The 16,468-nt window shown below is 42.0% G+C and overlaps 1 protein-coding gene across 1 annotated transcript in view; it reads right to left on the bottom strand.

Moving 5' to 3' along the window:
• Window positions 1-860: 860 nt before the first annotated feature.
• Window positions 861-16,468, bottom strand: part of LOC105456885 (disintegrin and metalloproteinase domain-containing protein 10) — a 47,396-nt gene continuing 31,788 nt past the window's right edge. Inside the window, exons 4-17 of the mRNA XM_011701245.1 lie at window positions 8,774-9,020; window positions 7,908-8,036; window positions 7,093-7,280; window positions 5,694-5,834; window positions 5,432-5,556; window positions 4,975-5,103; window positions 4,661-4,829; window positions 4,318-4,487; window positions 3,545-3,712; window positions 3,314-3,441; window positions 3,110-3,224; window positions 2,902-3,036; window positions 1,977-2,201; window positions 861-1,838 (exon numbers count right to left, since the gene is read on the bottom strand). Coding sequence (XP_011699547.1) covers window positions 960-1,838; window positions 1,977-2,201; window positions 2,902-3,036; window positions 3,110-3,224; window positions 3,314-3,441; window positions 3,545-3,712; window positions 4,318-4,487; window positions 4,661-4,829; window positions 4,975-5,103; window positions 5,432-5,556; window positions 5,694-5,834; window positions 7,093-7,280; window positions 7,908-8,036; window positions 8,774-9,020 — 2,948 coding nt within the window. The 3' untranslated portion in view covers window positions 861-959. The remainder of the gene's footprint in view (window positions 1,839-1,976; window positions 2,202-2,901; window positions 3,037-3,109; window positions 3,225-3,313; window positions 3,442-3,544; window positions 3,713-4,317; window positions 4,488-4,660; window positions 4,830-4,974; window positions 5,104-5,431; window positions 5,557-5,693; window positions 5,835-7,092; window positions 7,281-7,907; window positions 8,037-8,773; window positions 9,021-16,468) is intronic.

Here is a 16,468-nt window from a genome sequence, read left to right as displayed (position 1 = left end):
GGCTATAATTTCAAAGGGAGCGACTAATTAAAAAGTTAGTCAATCAAGGCTGTCGACGCAATATATTTCACCTTTTATCGTCCTTTGTCGCGACCGATATATCGCCATTTAAAAATGAAAAACTACGCCATTCGCAGACGTGATTTTCCCTAAGCGTCAGAAAAGAGGGTACAGAGTTATGTAACAGCACAGGCACAGTGTTAAAGAGACTTTAAAGATAAAGCATTACTTTCGACGCCCCAAAATATCGCGTTGCATTCTTGAGATAAATGTTCGCGTTCACTGATCCCTGAAAATTTAAAGCTACCATCGAAAACGAATCGTAATCTGCTTTCATAGCACAATTCCGGGGAAACATTAGACGAGTAGATCAATATTTATTATACCTGCGGCGCTTACACCAGTCGCACACTTTTAAACAGTGGATTTGGCCCCTTTCTTTGGAAGAAGAAAACTGGCTTGATCGTCGAAAAATTAACGCCGGCGCGCCCCAATACGTTCGTTTGCCGAAGCGCAAATTCCGTTCATCGAAATCGCGCGTGAGTAAAATCACGTTCATCGCATCGCCGGTCGCGGCGCGAACGTTCGCAAAACGTACAATCGGTCGCCGCGCCATCGCTCCACTATAGAGATGCGGAAAGGAAGAATAGTAAGAATCAATACGCGACACGTCTCTTTGCGACGTGTTACGTACAGCGGTTGGCAAACAGTCGAAAGGAAAAAAAAACGGACCAAGGCAGATCGGGCAGCAAATAAACGAGTCTTCCCTTCCACGGTCTCGGGACGGGATTCTTCCACGCACGAGCTAGAGATTCACTGCGAAAACTACCTATCATCCCGCGCATCCTAAAGTAGTATTTATCTAGTCTCGCGCACGAACAACAAGGGATGAATAGACGCAAGAGCTACTTAGTCGCGTAGCGACTCGAAACGAACTCAAACACGCTCATTATCCATGGTCACGTGTCCGAGAAGAGAAACTCGCTCTCGGACAGCAGTACTTCCAGATCGGAGGGCACGGTGTGCAAGTCGGAGTTGGCCGGCTCCGGCAGATCGCCGCCGCTGTTCCCGATGCCGGTCGGGGCGATCTGTCGCGCTCTGCCTATCCTGACCCGGTCCTTCCTCTTGGCCGTTCGCAGCAGCACGCCGGTCCTCGGCAGCTTCGTCGTTCGGCTGTTCGCGCTCGTGTGATTCACACCGGCCGTGGCCGGTGCCTGCGCCACCTTGTCGGACTTGCGCAGCTTCACGCTGAACCGGAACGGCGGCTTGTACACCACCTGCAGCCGCGCCCGTTCCTTCCTGGCGAGGGAATTCGACGAGTTCTTCAGCTCCGCCCGTCCGGCCTCCGCGCCTGCAGGACGTCGCGCGGACGTCAGCGCCTGCTGCTGCCTCGACACCGGCGCTCTGGACCCCACCGCCCCTCCGCCGGCCGTCAGGCCCACCGGGGTCGATTTGCTTTTCGGCAAACCGTTGACGTTGCCCGTCCGCGCACCGGTTTCCGGTCGACACTGCGAAGACGCCAGTAACCAGGAGCGCACCTTGCTCTTAGGATCGGCGTTCGTTTCCGGTTCCTTGTCCGCTTGAATTGCCGAGTAGTCGATCACCTCCTTTCTATGTTGCTTCTTGCGCTTCCTCTTGTCGTTATCGCCGCCGCCGCCGCTGCCGCCGGCCGGATTATTGCTGGCGCCTTGTCCTTTATCTCTAACCGATATGATCTTCTTCCGTTTGTTCTCCTGCGTCACGGCAGCCGAAACTTCAGCCGGTCTCTTCCGCGCAAGATCGTCCGTCTGCCCGGTGGATGATCTCTTTGCTTGTTGGTTCTGTTTCTTCTTGGCGTCCTTTAAAGACAAACGAGAAACTTAATTTAAGAACTTAAACTCCAAAGTATAAATAGAAAATACATTAATATATAAATGATATATAAATAATTTAAAATCAATTAAAATCATAATCTATTTTCTCTTATTTAATTTTACCTTGTTGGACTTATCGGTGTGGCCGTCTTTATGTTTGCGATGACACCTTTTCTCTCTGACCTTTCTGCTAAGAGGAAGTTTGGCACGTACCGCCGGTGGATGCACCGTCACTCCTTCCGTACCTTCAGGTGGAAGTCGTACCGTTTCCGTCGTAGAACTGTGAATTATCGTGACGGACTTTAGCTTCAAGTCCGGTCGCTTGCCCAATAATCTCATGCTGGCCACCTAAAAGACGAGAAATAATTCTTCATATGCTTGTTTTTATTGCAAATTTTTATTTTATTTTTTTTCTTATTAATAATTTATAAATACAAACAAATAAAATACTATTATCAAGTATACACAAATGTACACTTTTACATATTTATACGATACACATTTTAATGATAAAAAAATATATTATTTATAAAAGAAAGTCAAATTACTGTTTTTTATTCAAAGATTAAAGATTGTCTAGCAGCTACAAAAATTTTTGCCTCTACCTGATGCTCTAATCGAATGTATACGCATCGCAGAGAAAGGTACAATGTTAAATAATGATGATATAGTGTTAATGGCAAAAGATTTTTGTAAAAAGCAATTAATCAATTTTTTGCAACATTATTGGAATAGCCTACTTTGCATGTATCCCTACACTTACTCTCATTGTATTTTTCTCTTTTCCTTAGTCGTTTCTGACAGCGAACATTTTTAACATATAAGTGTATAGAATAATTGTTTTCTTGCGCTTATTTTTACAAAAACGTATTTATTCTACAGACTAACAATCTCATCGAATTATTTATTGATTAAAAATAATAAATCAAATTGAATAACGGAAAAATTAGGAATCTAGATTTTAATTTTGAAAATAAATAATAATTTTTTTAAGTATTTTTAAGTATTAAATTCAAGAAAAAAATGTAGGTAATGTTTTTACACGTACCAGCAACGATATCGCCGCTAAAACTATCAGAGCGGCTGCATACCAATGTTCAGCGACCCACCGTCTGAAAGTAGCGAGGCTCTCGTCGGATAATAAGAGCTTCCTTAAAGTTGCTAATGGACCGCTTGGATCGACCTGAATAAAATATTTTAATTAACGTCGCTACCTTACTACGCCGCTATCCACCGTGTGACCAAGTTCCGCTTACCTCACGGCATTTTTGAAAGACATCGCAATAGCCGTTATAATCGTTACACGGAGTCCCTGGCTTCGAGAACATGTCGGGAATATCGTACGGCGGAGAATTCCAATCGAAAGACGATCTGCGAAGGGAAATGATTGAATTAAAAAAGAAGTCTTTAACAAATCGCAAATCACGCGCGATCGATGGAATAATACGAGACAGGCGTACAGGCACGGTTGATTTTCCCCGGGAAGTCGACAGCATAACTCGCAAGCCTTCGTCGACGGATCGTTCGGGCCTGGTATGCATTGACAAGATTCCAGTCCGTATGCCAGGCAAATGCTGCCGGTGCACTCCTGTTGAAACACAAGTTTCGCGCACGTGAGATCGTATTTGTTCACTTAATATGTAATAGGTATAGCACATGCATGTACGGTTTTTAATGAGACTAATATCTACCCCCATGAAGCAAACCAGCTCGCGGTTGCAGATGGTCTTATTAGGCTTGTTAATGGACGGCGGGCAATACGGGGAACGGCCGTCGCAGAAGCTCGCGTCGCGGCAACCGTTGTCATCTCTGCACTTATCCCCGAAACGGAGATTACACTCGCCGGTACAGCACGGGCCCTAAAAAGGAGAGCAAACAGAGGCCGTTGAAATTACGTCGTGTCGTACGCGATACACGATGCGCCGCGTATAATTACATTACGCATATCTGTGGGGGTAAATTGCCTAAAGTAAATTTCACAGGGTATCGCTCAAATTAATTAACATTTCCGGCAAAATAAATGAATAACGAGCGATGAATGCGCATCGGTGAATCTCAATATCTTTTGCATGAAATACGATTACTGCATACCAATTATTAAAACGCATTGTTCATCGCGTTAAATGCGCCCAATCGGGCGGCAGAAATTTCATCAAATATTAAAGATATAATGGCTTGATAAAAAATTGATTGAAATGCAACGCATTTGAAGAATAATACATATGTATTCCGCGTATTTGAATATTTAAACAAATGAACGAACGTTTCAAACATATAGCCGGACAAGCGAGCATTTAAAAAAATTTGGACGCTTGAACACTTAGCGTTTAATATTCAAGATTGAAAAAGCACAAACGCGGCTTGTACGGGGCATCGGGTTAAATTTTGAGGAAGGAAAAGTCGTCCTAAAATTCCCCCGACAATACACAGCCCGACTCGCATTTTTTACTAGAGTCATACATACTTGACTAGGGCTGCACACCGAGCGCGGCTTGAGCGTGCACGGGGTCTCCTCGGGCGGCGGATAACGGCGCTGGGGAAAGCAGCACGACTCCCTGCAATCCTCCTCCCAGCCGCAGTCGCACTCCTCGCCCTCCTCCACCACGCCGTTGCCGCACAGCGATACTTGCGGCTCTACGATAAACAATGCAGAGAGCACCGTCAGGGTTAGAGCAAAACGGGTGCGGAATAATTGGACGAGCAGATGGGAGCCAGGTTCGATCAATTTAGCTTTAGTCTGCGACGCGACGTATCCGCCGCGATATAGCGCGCTCGCCGTGTAAGCTCGGCCGTGGCATAAAACTCACCGGTGAAGCATCCCTTTGGCGAACGTGCCTTGCTGTTGAGCACGGGATTTATGGCGTTCAGGCTGCACGGGCTGAAGCGATTGTTGTTGCGCTTGTCGCCGCTGGTGGCACGGGCGAACATTATAAAGTTGCCATCCTCGCCGCCCGGCGTACATTGTTCCGGATCGTGCTGGACACGAAAGAACAATGAGATGTACGACACGGTGCGCCGTCCGTTCGTTTATTGACGAGGGGCAACATCGTGTAACAACAAGGCCGCGGAATGTGGAACGCGCTGTTCCGGTGAACGCGACTTAACGGAAGTGTATACGTACCGGCGAGCCGAAGTTGTGGCCGATCTCGTGGGCCAAAGTAACGTGAGAGACCGCAGGCGGTACGTGCTTCCCGTAATTTAATAGGGTCACTATGCCGGTGTTCAACGATTTCATGCTGCCGCGGTAATGCTGCAACGTTATTTCGACGATTATTTTTCATTGAGCTTTATATCCGTAACGATTTACACTTCAACGGTCGCAAAAAGAAAGCACACGATAAAAAAAATCAGTTCTCATCAGAGTGAATCACACCATGAATGAAATTATGCTTCGAATATAATGTTGTCGATCGACACGCTTAACAATAAATTGAACTTAAAAAGAGATTTTTTTTAATACAATTTTTTTCTCTTCAAAAAATTTAGTCACTTTCTATACTATTCGTAAATTTATGAAAAAATATATAATCGATTTTTTTTTCTAAGAAGATGCATCAATATTTTTCGCTCGCGCCTACCCCATTCTTCTCACACACGCCGCCGGCATTCTTGAGATCGCCTGTCCATGCCAAACCCAGCGTTCCCATCTCGAAATCCCGATACGTGAACATGTAAGCCAGACAGAATGCGTCATAATCCTCCTCTATAACAAGGCAAACATCAACGGTATTATCCGGTAGGCCGGCAATTCCCCCCCCCCCCTAATCCGCGGTTATTGACGTATTGACATTACGTCAAATTGCGGCTTATTAACAAAGAGCGGCAACAAGAAGCCTTTACCTGAAAAGAGCTCCAAATACTTCTCCACCCCGTAATTGCCCGGGAAACGATAATGTTGGTCTCTCAACGCGTCCTCGCCGTGCACCTTGACGCGTTTAATCATGAAACTGATGTTATCCGGCCGCCCATCCTGATTGAAGTCTGAAAGCAGAACGTGACGCTGTTCAAACGCTGGCTGTTTCTTAAATTGCATATTCATCAAAAACTGAATAATTCACTTAAACTCGTGCATTATTCTAGTCCTGCTTCTTGCGTCATACGTTGACGACTCCCATGTGACATTACCGTTCTCTGGTCCAAACAGAGTAATTCGCGTGTAATGTAGAGCTCAGTGTGCGGTATATACATAATGGAACAGTACGGTAATCAAAATACCGTACGTGTGAATAAGCAGAGGCCGGTGTACGTTTAACAACGATATCGAGCGATAAAATATAATTTATCAAAATGCACATTTCACATTTTTCATGAAAAGCTGCATCAAAAATATATCTCGCGTTTAATTTCGAAGTTGGCAGAGATATGTGCACGTGCACATTTATTTTTCGTGTTTTATGCCACTTGATTATAATTCGGAAAATTACGCGGTATCTTTATCCTTGTGCGAAAGAGAATTACGAGAATCGATATTACAATATTTCTTTAGAAGATTACATTTTCCACTGGATTGAGATTAATTAGATTTTAGTCGGTGTTTTTCAAATTAAATTGAATACTATCGAACCGGGTTATTCACGTGGATAATATTCCAAAACTCCGTTTTACTCCACTTCCTCTAATTATTTGCTAATTATTTGCTTTTTCGCCGGTCTTCGCAATTTCAAGTTTCGTCTATAATTCCATCGCTTTTACCGCAGTGTGCCGAAACTGTAAACGAGAAAAACAAAAATTGACGTGCACACGTACGCTAACACACGAAGGAAACTAATTTACTGTTTTTCATCGCATTTTCTATGCAAGCACAACAACGCTTAATTGTGCCTAATATTAAAATACAAATTCATATAAATTTAAATGTATATCAACGAATGAAAATCGAACGAATGATTTTTCCCCGTATTATCGTCAACCGCGATAGGAATTGTAAAATTCCAGAAAAATTTTCATAATTCCCCGTAAAGTTCCCCGGGCATTCCTCGAAAGTCCCTGAATTTCTTCGCTTTTTTCCGCGCGCCCTCGATATTCCCTGGCCATTTTAAATTAGATTCTCCTGACGTTTTTCGCGTTCCTCAAGCAGTTTTCAATTTCTCCGACTTTTTCCCCCGTCCCTTTCCCCCCCCCCTCCTTTCCCTGACGGCCTTCGCCGCCACGTCCGTTTTCCGGACTCGCGGTGAAAACTGTTAGATCATCTCTCGCACGCCGCGCCCCGACGCGCATCGCCGCGAGGAAGAACACCCACCTGTGTGTTTGTAGATGGAGTTGACTCGCTGCACGTGCCTCGTCATCACCTCGATACAGGCTTCCTCCGTGCCGTATCGCGCGAAAAACTGATGGTCCGCTTGCAAGTAGAGCATGCAGGTAGTTTTCCGGGGATCTACCGTCGCGCGCTTGTGCAGATGCCTGGCGATCCGATCTCTGCCGCTCGCGCTGCGGACGAGAAATAAGGTCGTTTTTATTACGCGATGAAAAACATGCGCCGCGCGCGGAGCTCCTCCCGCTCGCGTTCACCTGGACTTCCTAACTCCGCTCCTCCGAATTCTATTTCAACTTCCACGACGCTCGGTTTACCCCGTGCATCCGTGGCAAACACACGTTGACAGTACTTCGCTAACAACAACTGACATGGCGAATTGACCCAGAAGACAAAGTCAACTATAGAATTTCGCGTTAGAATTCGAGGCAAAACCTTCCTTCGTCCCTTCCGCGTTTATTGTTTCTCTTTCGTTATAAAAAATCAGTCAATTTTAAGTCATTTTTTACCTTATTATCAAATCAGAAATTGTAATCCTTTTTTTTTTTTTGAGAAAAATGGAACGCCTCTAAATGTTTCTCTACGTCATATATCCTTTTTCCTTCCATTATTAAACAAATTTTTTTTATTCTTCTTCGTGCTCTTTAAATAAATATTCAAAATTAAAACTTTTTACGATCTAACCGACTTAAACTTTCTCACACTTTGAAAAATAGCGCAATATATTTATAATGGATTTATTTGCGTACGCTAACCAGCAAAAAGATTCGGGATCCTTTTTACTAGAAATGCAAAATACTCACGCGTCCGTGTACTCGATGTCATTATTCGTTTCTAGCGTTAACACCCTCGCATTGTTTTCCCTCGAGTAGAGAGCGGTGTGCTCGCCGAGCAGAGGCTCGTAGAATGCCTGAGAATTGTTGTACCTATATCTGGAGGAACAGACATCGCAAAGTTTAAATTTACATTTAAAGTCCGCCATATGAAGACTGACATGGAACGCATAATATATGATAATCCCGGGGAATTTTCTTTACACGTGTCTAAATTATAGCGCGTTTGCCAACAGTGTGTGCTCTTTTATCATTTTCTTCGGGCGCGAATGTATTTTCATGAACTAGAAAATGTACGAGTGAACGTAAGCGCTCGGAAGAATGTTTTAATAAGGGCGCACCCATTTTTATCGGTTATATTACTTGAGTTAATTATGAAATATACGAATTATTATATAAAGTTCTTTATACACGCAAGAAATCATCTCGATATAACCGTACCACAAAGCCTGTCACCTGATGACCTAATAAAAAAAAATTTCTAAAAAAAGATTTGGAAAAAAACTAAACGTATAATTCTAGAAAATTACTTTAAATATGAACGCACCTTTATCGACAAAAAGATTATGTGTCATCACAATTCGAGCTTCTTGAGTCCATGTTGTACGATAAAATTGGAAAGAATTTACAAACGAATCGTTTTGACGTCATCGTCACATTGAAAATAATCGGTCTGATTTGACCAAAAAAAAGCACGCCATGTAAACAGTATGAAAAAATCATCCGTGAGTTTCAAAACTCGTTACACGATCCGAGTTTACATTCGTCTACGAATTTTTCATCTACATCGATAACCGCCGCTTCGAGAAGATTCGAGAACGCGAGATAGAACTCACCTATCGAAGGAATCGCGAAGTGACTCCTCTTGATGCAGCTGATGACTGGCACAGGGTAATGGATGTGGCGGGGTGGTAACATCGGAGGTGCGATAAGCTATGCTGTGATAGGGCGGCGACGTGTCTTCATTTTTATTCAAATACCTGCTCGTCGGCTCGATGTAGTACTCTTCGAATCTGGTCACGACACTGCCGTCGAAGAGACCGTCTTGCGTAACGACGCCCTGCACCACGGCGCTCTCGTCCTCTGCAAAGAGAGCAAGAACGCGACGCCGGTTAATAAAGAGCCAGTAATCGAATTTATCGAGAGAAAAGGGATCATTCGCATCATATAGATTCAATTATCACATAATTGGCGACTTTTAACACCTTCCTCCATCACGGAATATTTGAACAATAATGAATAATAATTAATATGCAATATTAATTAGAGATAATATAATCCACATGATATACAATTATTACTTACACAATTTTATAATATAATATAATATAATATACAATTATAATATAGTATACAATATACAATTTTATAATTCTTATAAACACTAACGCAATTACTTTCACATTTTCTACCTAAAACTCGATCTATTTAGATTATTATCTATTTTACACAATTTTACTAAAATTTGTAAAATATTACAAATTTTCTTTTTAGCGTAATTCTTAATAAATAGTTCAGTTCGTTACAATAAGTAAAAAATCGTATTCAGTTCCTTTTCATATTACTCGAATGGAAGACAGGTTCGTTTCACCAATTTAAAGACACTTTTAACAGTATTTTTTCGCGAACAATTTGCCGTATTTTAGTATAGCGCTCCCAAGAATAGAGATTACTAAACTCATTATTAATAGTTTCCGCAGAGAGACGGATTCGCGTTGAATGCGCGGTGGTATAACCCCCGCAGCTACATACCTTTTAAATCTGTGAAAATACGAGGGCGAATCGCGACGGCAGGAGACCGCGTTCCCACGGTGCATATAAAGTTACCGTCGGGGTTAATTATATTTGTAGAAGCCTTCGTTCTCCGTGCCGCCGTGCTTTCATTATTTCTTATGAAATTTTTGCGACTTTCGTCCGAGTTGGCGAAGACGCGCGGCAAGAGAGAGAGAGGAGAGAGGAGAGAGAGAGAGAGAGAGAGAGAGAGAGAGAGAGAGAGAGAGAGGATAGTCAAAAGAGCTTTTGGTATGGTAACTTTTCGGGCGGAATTAGAAAGGATTGCCGGGTATTTAGGATCCCGGGGACGAGCCATAACTTCGTTTCGTTTCGCTTCGCGCCGTACAAATTCCATCCGGGCGGTTCAACTTCCTGAACGAAACGACAGATTTCCGCGGAAAATTCTTGAAATCGAAGTTTGCCGTCACAGCGACGAGCAAGAAATTTCTTCTATTTGCTTTATCGCCAACGCTAATGCGCGACGTAATTTGAGCATAAAATACGTGCAAATCTTACGCAAACAGTATGGATTAATCGAACGGGTAAGTAGAAAATCAAATAATATTATTAAATAATTAAATTTCTAAATGAAACTCTATTCTAAGTAAACCTATTAATCTCTTAATATATTGACGCTTTATGTAAAACGTTTAAATTCCAAAACGTAGACATTTAAATGCAAAAGTCTGATCCAGACTCAACTTACATATTACATTCTACTCTATTTTCTCTCTTTTCTCTTTACGATAAAAATGTACGCGGGATCAAGTGCACGATAATAACGGAAAGATTGGAATTTGTCTGGAACAAAGCAGCAGATACTGGAACTGTCGCTCGATATGCGTGTACCTTGCTTCCGGTACAATTTTGTAAAGACGTTGCAGATTGAGGGACCGGCGGCGGAGAAACTCTTGAGTGGTAGACGCCCCGGAAAATCACGACCTCCGTGAATCGAGTCTCTTGGCTCGGAGCGTAGTTTCCCCGGGTAAAACGTGGGTAGATTCTAGGAATTCCAATCGTCAATCATAGACGATATTCCGGACTATCGCCGGAGGAAAGATAAATCGACTAAAGTGCTATCGCAAAGTCGGTGAAATTTACGGCTGCGTGTTACTTCCTACAAGTAATTGTTTGGATCCCTTTGCTTGTTGGCGCGCGCGGTCGATCCGTAAATTCACCCTTCATGGTAATCGATACCCTATCCGCCCCCGATAAAAGGGACAATCAGCGGAGAGGTTTTATATCGCGAGGCAATTTAGCTGCCGTACGCAAAAGGAAACAATTTGCGCGTGAATGAAAATGGGATACAAACACGTCAGACGTTATAAGAAGCTAATTTATCATTTAAACCTGTCACCTTTTTTTTATTTATCCTTTCGAAACAATTTGTAACCTTCAACTTGAAGTTAAAGAAATTGAATGCCGATTTATCAAGAAAATGTGGAACATATTTCGAGACAAATTCGAATTGACAATAGAAATATAAAATTAAACGCGGATTTAAATGTAAAGAACAAGATTAAATCAAATATCATTTTACTAATAAAATCCTACTGGAATAAGTTTTAATTCAATTTGAAAATTGTAGTAATATATAAAATATCGATTTGTCTATAAATATTTCTTGTACTCGTTACCTTTAAATTTGCAGATTTGACTTCAATTATATAAAAAACTTCCGTAAAAAGTTTTAAATAAATTTGCTAAATTTTCAATACCAGTTGCGTCATTTTTAAATATATCTTAATACGAGACTTAATATAAAACTTGTCTCTTACATTTAAAGTCGAGCAAATACAGACGAGAACAAGATTTAATATCGAGATGTTTCTCTATTTCTTTGTAGAGATAAATTCACTTTTATATAAAGTACATATCTTCCAAATTTTCCTAACTTTCTTTCATTATACTGTATATGACTAATTTTCGTCAATTTTTCTTTAGTAAAGATACAAGTTACCTTTTTCTCAGTAATATTGTCTGTATGTCTGTAATTACATATTTTTATAATATTATATCACGAAGTAAAACTTCCTTAATCTAAATCTCATTTATACTTAAATAAAATAGAAAAAAAATCTCGTTATCAATTTGTAATCTTTTCGAAGGAATTAAAACGTCTTGTCATTTTTACTAATTGTAGTAAGTTGAAATCGCCCTCCTGCTCAGAGAATTCGTGGCTGAAATACCAACCAGCCAGTGATTTTCAGGCACGCTTGCTCCGAAGACGATTGCTCCTTTTTCCAGACCGCAAGAACGTCGTCGATTAGAGCCGAGGAAGGAGGCAGCAGCGCGACGTCGAGGATGCCTAGCGAATTTCAGATCCAGGTGAAATTCCGCGATCCGTTTTTTCCAGAAAAACACAGGGAGAGTTCTCCTCTTCCAATCTACGGAGAGCTTCCGCGGCTAATTCGAACCCATTTCGTGCGATAGCTTAAGCGTGAACGGCGATTCCCCGCGGACGAGTTGAGAAACGTAATCGATGTGCGGCGCGGCATCGTCATCTCCTCTCCCGACGAGAGATCGGACCCGACGGAAAGTGAACCTCCCGCGAGAGGCTCAATAGTGAACCTTGGCTACGAGGTACCGAGGAGGAAAAGTAAACGCGTAGGAAACACGGGAGGAAGGGTGAGGAGAGAAGAGAAACTAGGCTATCGTCAGATTAAATTCGATCGCCGCGGCTTTGACGCGGGTCGAGGTCAGATTTTCCGCTCTGCGGATACCGTCCAGATTACGATCTACAATCGGGCATCTCAAAGCAATAATGTAACTCTAAAAATATATAGGAATACTTTTTCATGTGTAATTGAAAACGTTCGTTCGGAACGAACCAAAAATATTGAAAATTATCAGCACGACACATTTCCGTCGAGTGCCGTGCTGATGGCAAAAGTAAAAATTGCTTTAAAAATGTTTAAAAGGCGGAACAACTTTTGAAAATGATTCGCTCGCGTAGAGATTAATCGGAACAAGCTAGAACTATCGCCAGAAATATCGAAAATTATCAGCACAACACATTTCCGTCGAATATCGTGCTATCATTCAGAATATTCAGGATATTCAGAACTGTGTGAAAATGATTAATTACTGCACTTTTGTCTTGAAACGCTATATAATTATGAAATTAACTTAAGATTAACGGCAACAGATGTCTTAATATCTAACGAGATATAGTACTTTAGAGGGAAATGTGCCATACTGAAACGTGTAGTTAGCACGTCATTTTTTAATTTTTATTTTCCTTATTAAAAATGCGGAACATTTTTTAAACGTTTTTTAGGAACGGTAAAACTGTGGAATGTGCTACTGGAATTATTACTGGTTTTTAAAAATAACAAAATGTCGTGCAACTACACAGGTATAAAAATCAATTAATCGTTTCTTTCACAAGACAATAATTATGATGTTGCGTTGTTTATCTCGCTATTAGATAAATATGTCATGTTCCTCAGAAGGATGTGGAGAATTAATGAATTTACAGACGGTAGGTAATCTACTGTATTCGCGCTTTTGATAGCACTTCGTCGACTTCTTTCACGTTAGAGCACTCAAAGCGAGGAGCGCGACTTAATCTCCAGCGAGCGAGCGTGAGATCTCAAACAGGTGAGGAGAGCAGACGGAAGGATACGCTTTTTCCTGAGCGGCAAAGAAGCGGATAAGGATAAACGGGGAAAACGCGATAATTGCATGGTAATTAACAAATACGCTAAGAAAATACTAATTACACGCGAGTACGATCATGCAAACGCGCGAGCAAAGCGAGAAATAGGGCCAGGGAATATCAAGGATGAAGAAAAGAAAAGAAAACGAGGATATCGTGGAGAAATTGTCGTGGAAAACTCGGTTCCCGACGACGATGGGGACAAACGAAGATAAAGACGAGGGGAACGTGATAATTGCGTGGTAATTAATAAATACGTTAAGGAAGTACTGATTACATGCAAACGATAATGACTTTTAAACGATTAAAGCGGCAATAAGGGCGAGATAAAAAGCTGGAAAAAGTATGAAAAGAGGGTCGGAGAGACATTCTTCTCGAGATATAAAAAGAGGAGAAGGAACAAAGGTGAAAAATTAAATTTACTGGTAATTGCGTCGTAATTAATAAATTATGGGACAAACAAACGGTATACAATTATCATATCGCATAATGTATACGCGATTAACGATGATAATGGCAGAGCGTAGCCACAAAGGGTGGATAAATACAAAAATTAAAAGGACATTATCTTTTCTGCGGTTCTAAAACAAAAAAAGAAGTAAACGGAAAGATAAATGCAAAAAGCGTAGCAATTAATGGACGTATTTAAAAGAGACTACCGATTGCGGGATGAAAAATACGAATGCTGAAGTGGAGCGGCCGCGGGGAAGCGGCGTGCAGAGCGAGTAAGGGCATAGGAAACACGCGAAGAGTGGACAAACAAAAGTACGGGGGATTATAAAACTGTCCGCATATGACCGCCAACGGTACATCCTTTTGATAGCTTTTGTCCCGAACCAGCGGGTTCTGCCGGCTGCTTTCGAGACGAATAGAAAAAAAGAGAGAGAGAGGAAGAATCTGCGTCCCGCAGCTTAATCGAGTCTCATCCCGACGCGACAGTTTGGACAGGCGTAAAGCGGATAAAGTAGATCGCGCACGTCGACGTCGGGGAAAACAAAGAAAAATTGATATAAAATACGGGATATGCCGGACCGCGAGAGCGAGAGATACGCGGGAATAAATAGGGAAAAGTGGGGCGCGCAATTAAACGCGATGAAACTCTCATCTCTCTGTCGCGCGTCGCCGGCAAGATATTACATCAATTTCGTGTTTCCGTAAAATTAAAATCTACTTGCAATATTAAAAATAAATAAATTTTCACCGCGCAGCTATAGATGTTGGCGCGACACGCAGCCTTGAATCTCGAACTTCTATTACGGAATCGGCAAGTATTTATTTGATGGATTTCTCGACTTCTTTCTATTTTCGCGCGACATCCGCCGTTCAGACACGGTCGCAGGCGTTACGGCACACGCTGATCAGACTCCTTGAACGCCGTCGGATAGGAAATCGCGGTGTTAAGCTCGCGTTACAGTTCGTCGCCGACAACACACTGTGTTCCTGTACATAACATGCAATCGCATTCCGCCGTTGGTGTTGTACGCCGGCAATTTATCAATTATTCATCACGGCGTCCACGTATACGCGAAATATTATTCAGCCCGGTCGGCGCGACAGTCAAATTCCCTCGTTACACGTTTACACGGTTTTACGCGTCGACGCGAGACGCGCGTCGGGAAAAACATTTCCTCTCTCCTCTTCCGAGGAGAATCGACTTCTCAAAGTAATCCCGGGGGAAGAAGCTGGTTAAGTCGGAATGACTTTGAGAGAAGAGAGATTGGACACATAGATATAGGAACGGAGAAAGAACCGGTGGGAGCCTGGCGGAAGAAAAGGCATTTAACTCGAACGATGACAGTTAAACTCATTTAATCAGCGCTGACGGACTACGGAATATTTAAAGAGTAATCCGAGAATACCTTACGAGTTTGACGAATAAATGTATTATATTAGATTTTGCCTTCAACTTTCATGAATTCTAAAGAGATCACAACATATAAAATTGAAATGGTGTAATTATTATTCCAAATCAGCTTTAATACAGATGAATCGTAGATGAATAAAAAAAACTGTAAGAAATAAGACATTTATGTCCGAATACTTTTCCAACGAGTAATTTATCCAGGACATCCAGATTATAATATTGGCGACGATTTTTCTCCGACTTTGATAAGGTGATAGATTTGGCAAAAAAAGGAATAAGATTCTAAAAGTCGTCTTCTCGAGCTTGAAGGGAGAAACTAGTTAAGTTAGAATGATCGCAAGAAGAGTCGGAGCGAATAGAGATAAAGGAAGAAGATTGTACATTTGCGGATGTAAAAGTGAGAGAGAAGAAAAAAATTCCTTCTGGGCGATGTGTTTCGAATGTGAGCTAGAAAGAGAGAGAGACAGAGAGAGAGAGAAAAAGTGTCATGCAGAACGAGCGCGTCGGAGAGTCGTCGAGAAAAAAAAACCGATAAAGGCGGGCGAGATACAAAAGAAAAAAGCTTTCACCGATAATTAATGAATTATTCATGTTCGAATTCGTTTTTATCACGCATTGTAGCGTGTTTTCGTTCATACTTATTCATCGACAGGCTGGTCCGACGATTTCGTGCCTCCGCGATAAAACGCCCTCGCCGACGGACATTTGAGAGTGCGCGATTCAATAGACTCTTCTCTCGTCGCCGATCAATTCAGGCCGAAACTTGCATTTTTCATACCTGATACGCCCTGAATCGACACACACACACACACACACACACACACACACACACACACACACACACACACTCTCTCTCTCTCTCTCTCTCTCTCTCTCTCGCGGCGGATTATGATAAAAAATCCGTGTCGCAATCTTTTTATTTCAACGCAAATGTCGCGTTTTAAAAATAGCTATACCCACTACTCGTTTCCGATCGCTGCGAGTAGAGCACCGACTCGTGTCTGACATTATGAAGATAAAGTATTAACGAACGCGGCGAAGACAAACGAAACAATTTTCCGACAGACACCAGTTGAAAACTGTCATTAAGTATTCTGATAGACGCCATAAGAAATGTCATGATTAAACGAATGAATTTTCTTGCTAAATCGGAAGAAAGACTTTCGATAACTTCATTACGTTAAAAATGATATTGAAGTAAACGACACGTCGGAGCGAGGGGGAAAAAAAAAG

The sequence above is a fragment of the Wasmannia auropunctata genome, unplaced genomic scaffold, assembly GCF_000956235.1.
Source record: "Wasmannia auropunctata unplaced genomic scaffold, wasmannia.A_1.0 LD335514.1, whole genome shotgun sequence".
Classification (NCBI taxonomy): Eukaryota; Metazoa; Arthropoda; class Insecta; order Hymenoptera; family Formicidae; genus Wasmannia; species Wasmannia auropunctata.
The sequence above is the reverse complement of the archived record's forward strand: the minus strand, read 5'-3'. Positions and strand labels throughout refer to the sequence as shown.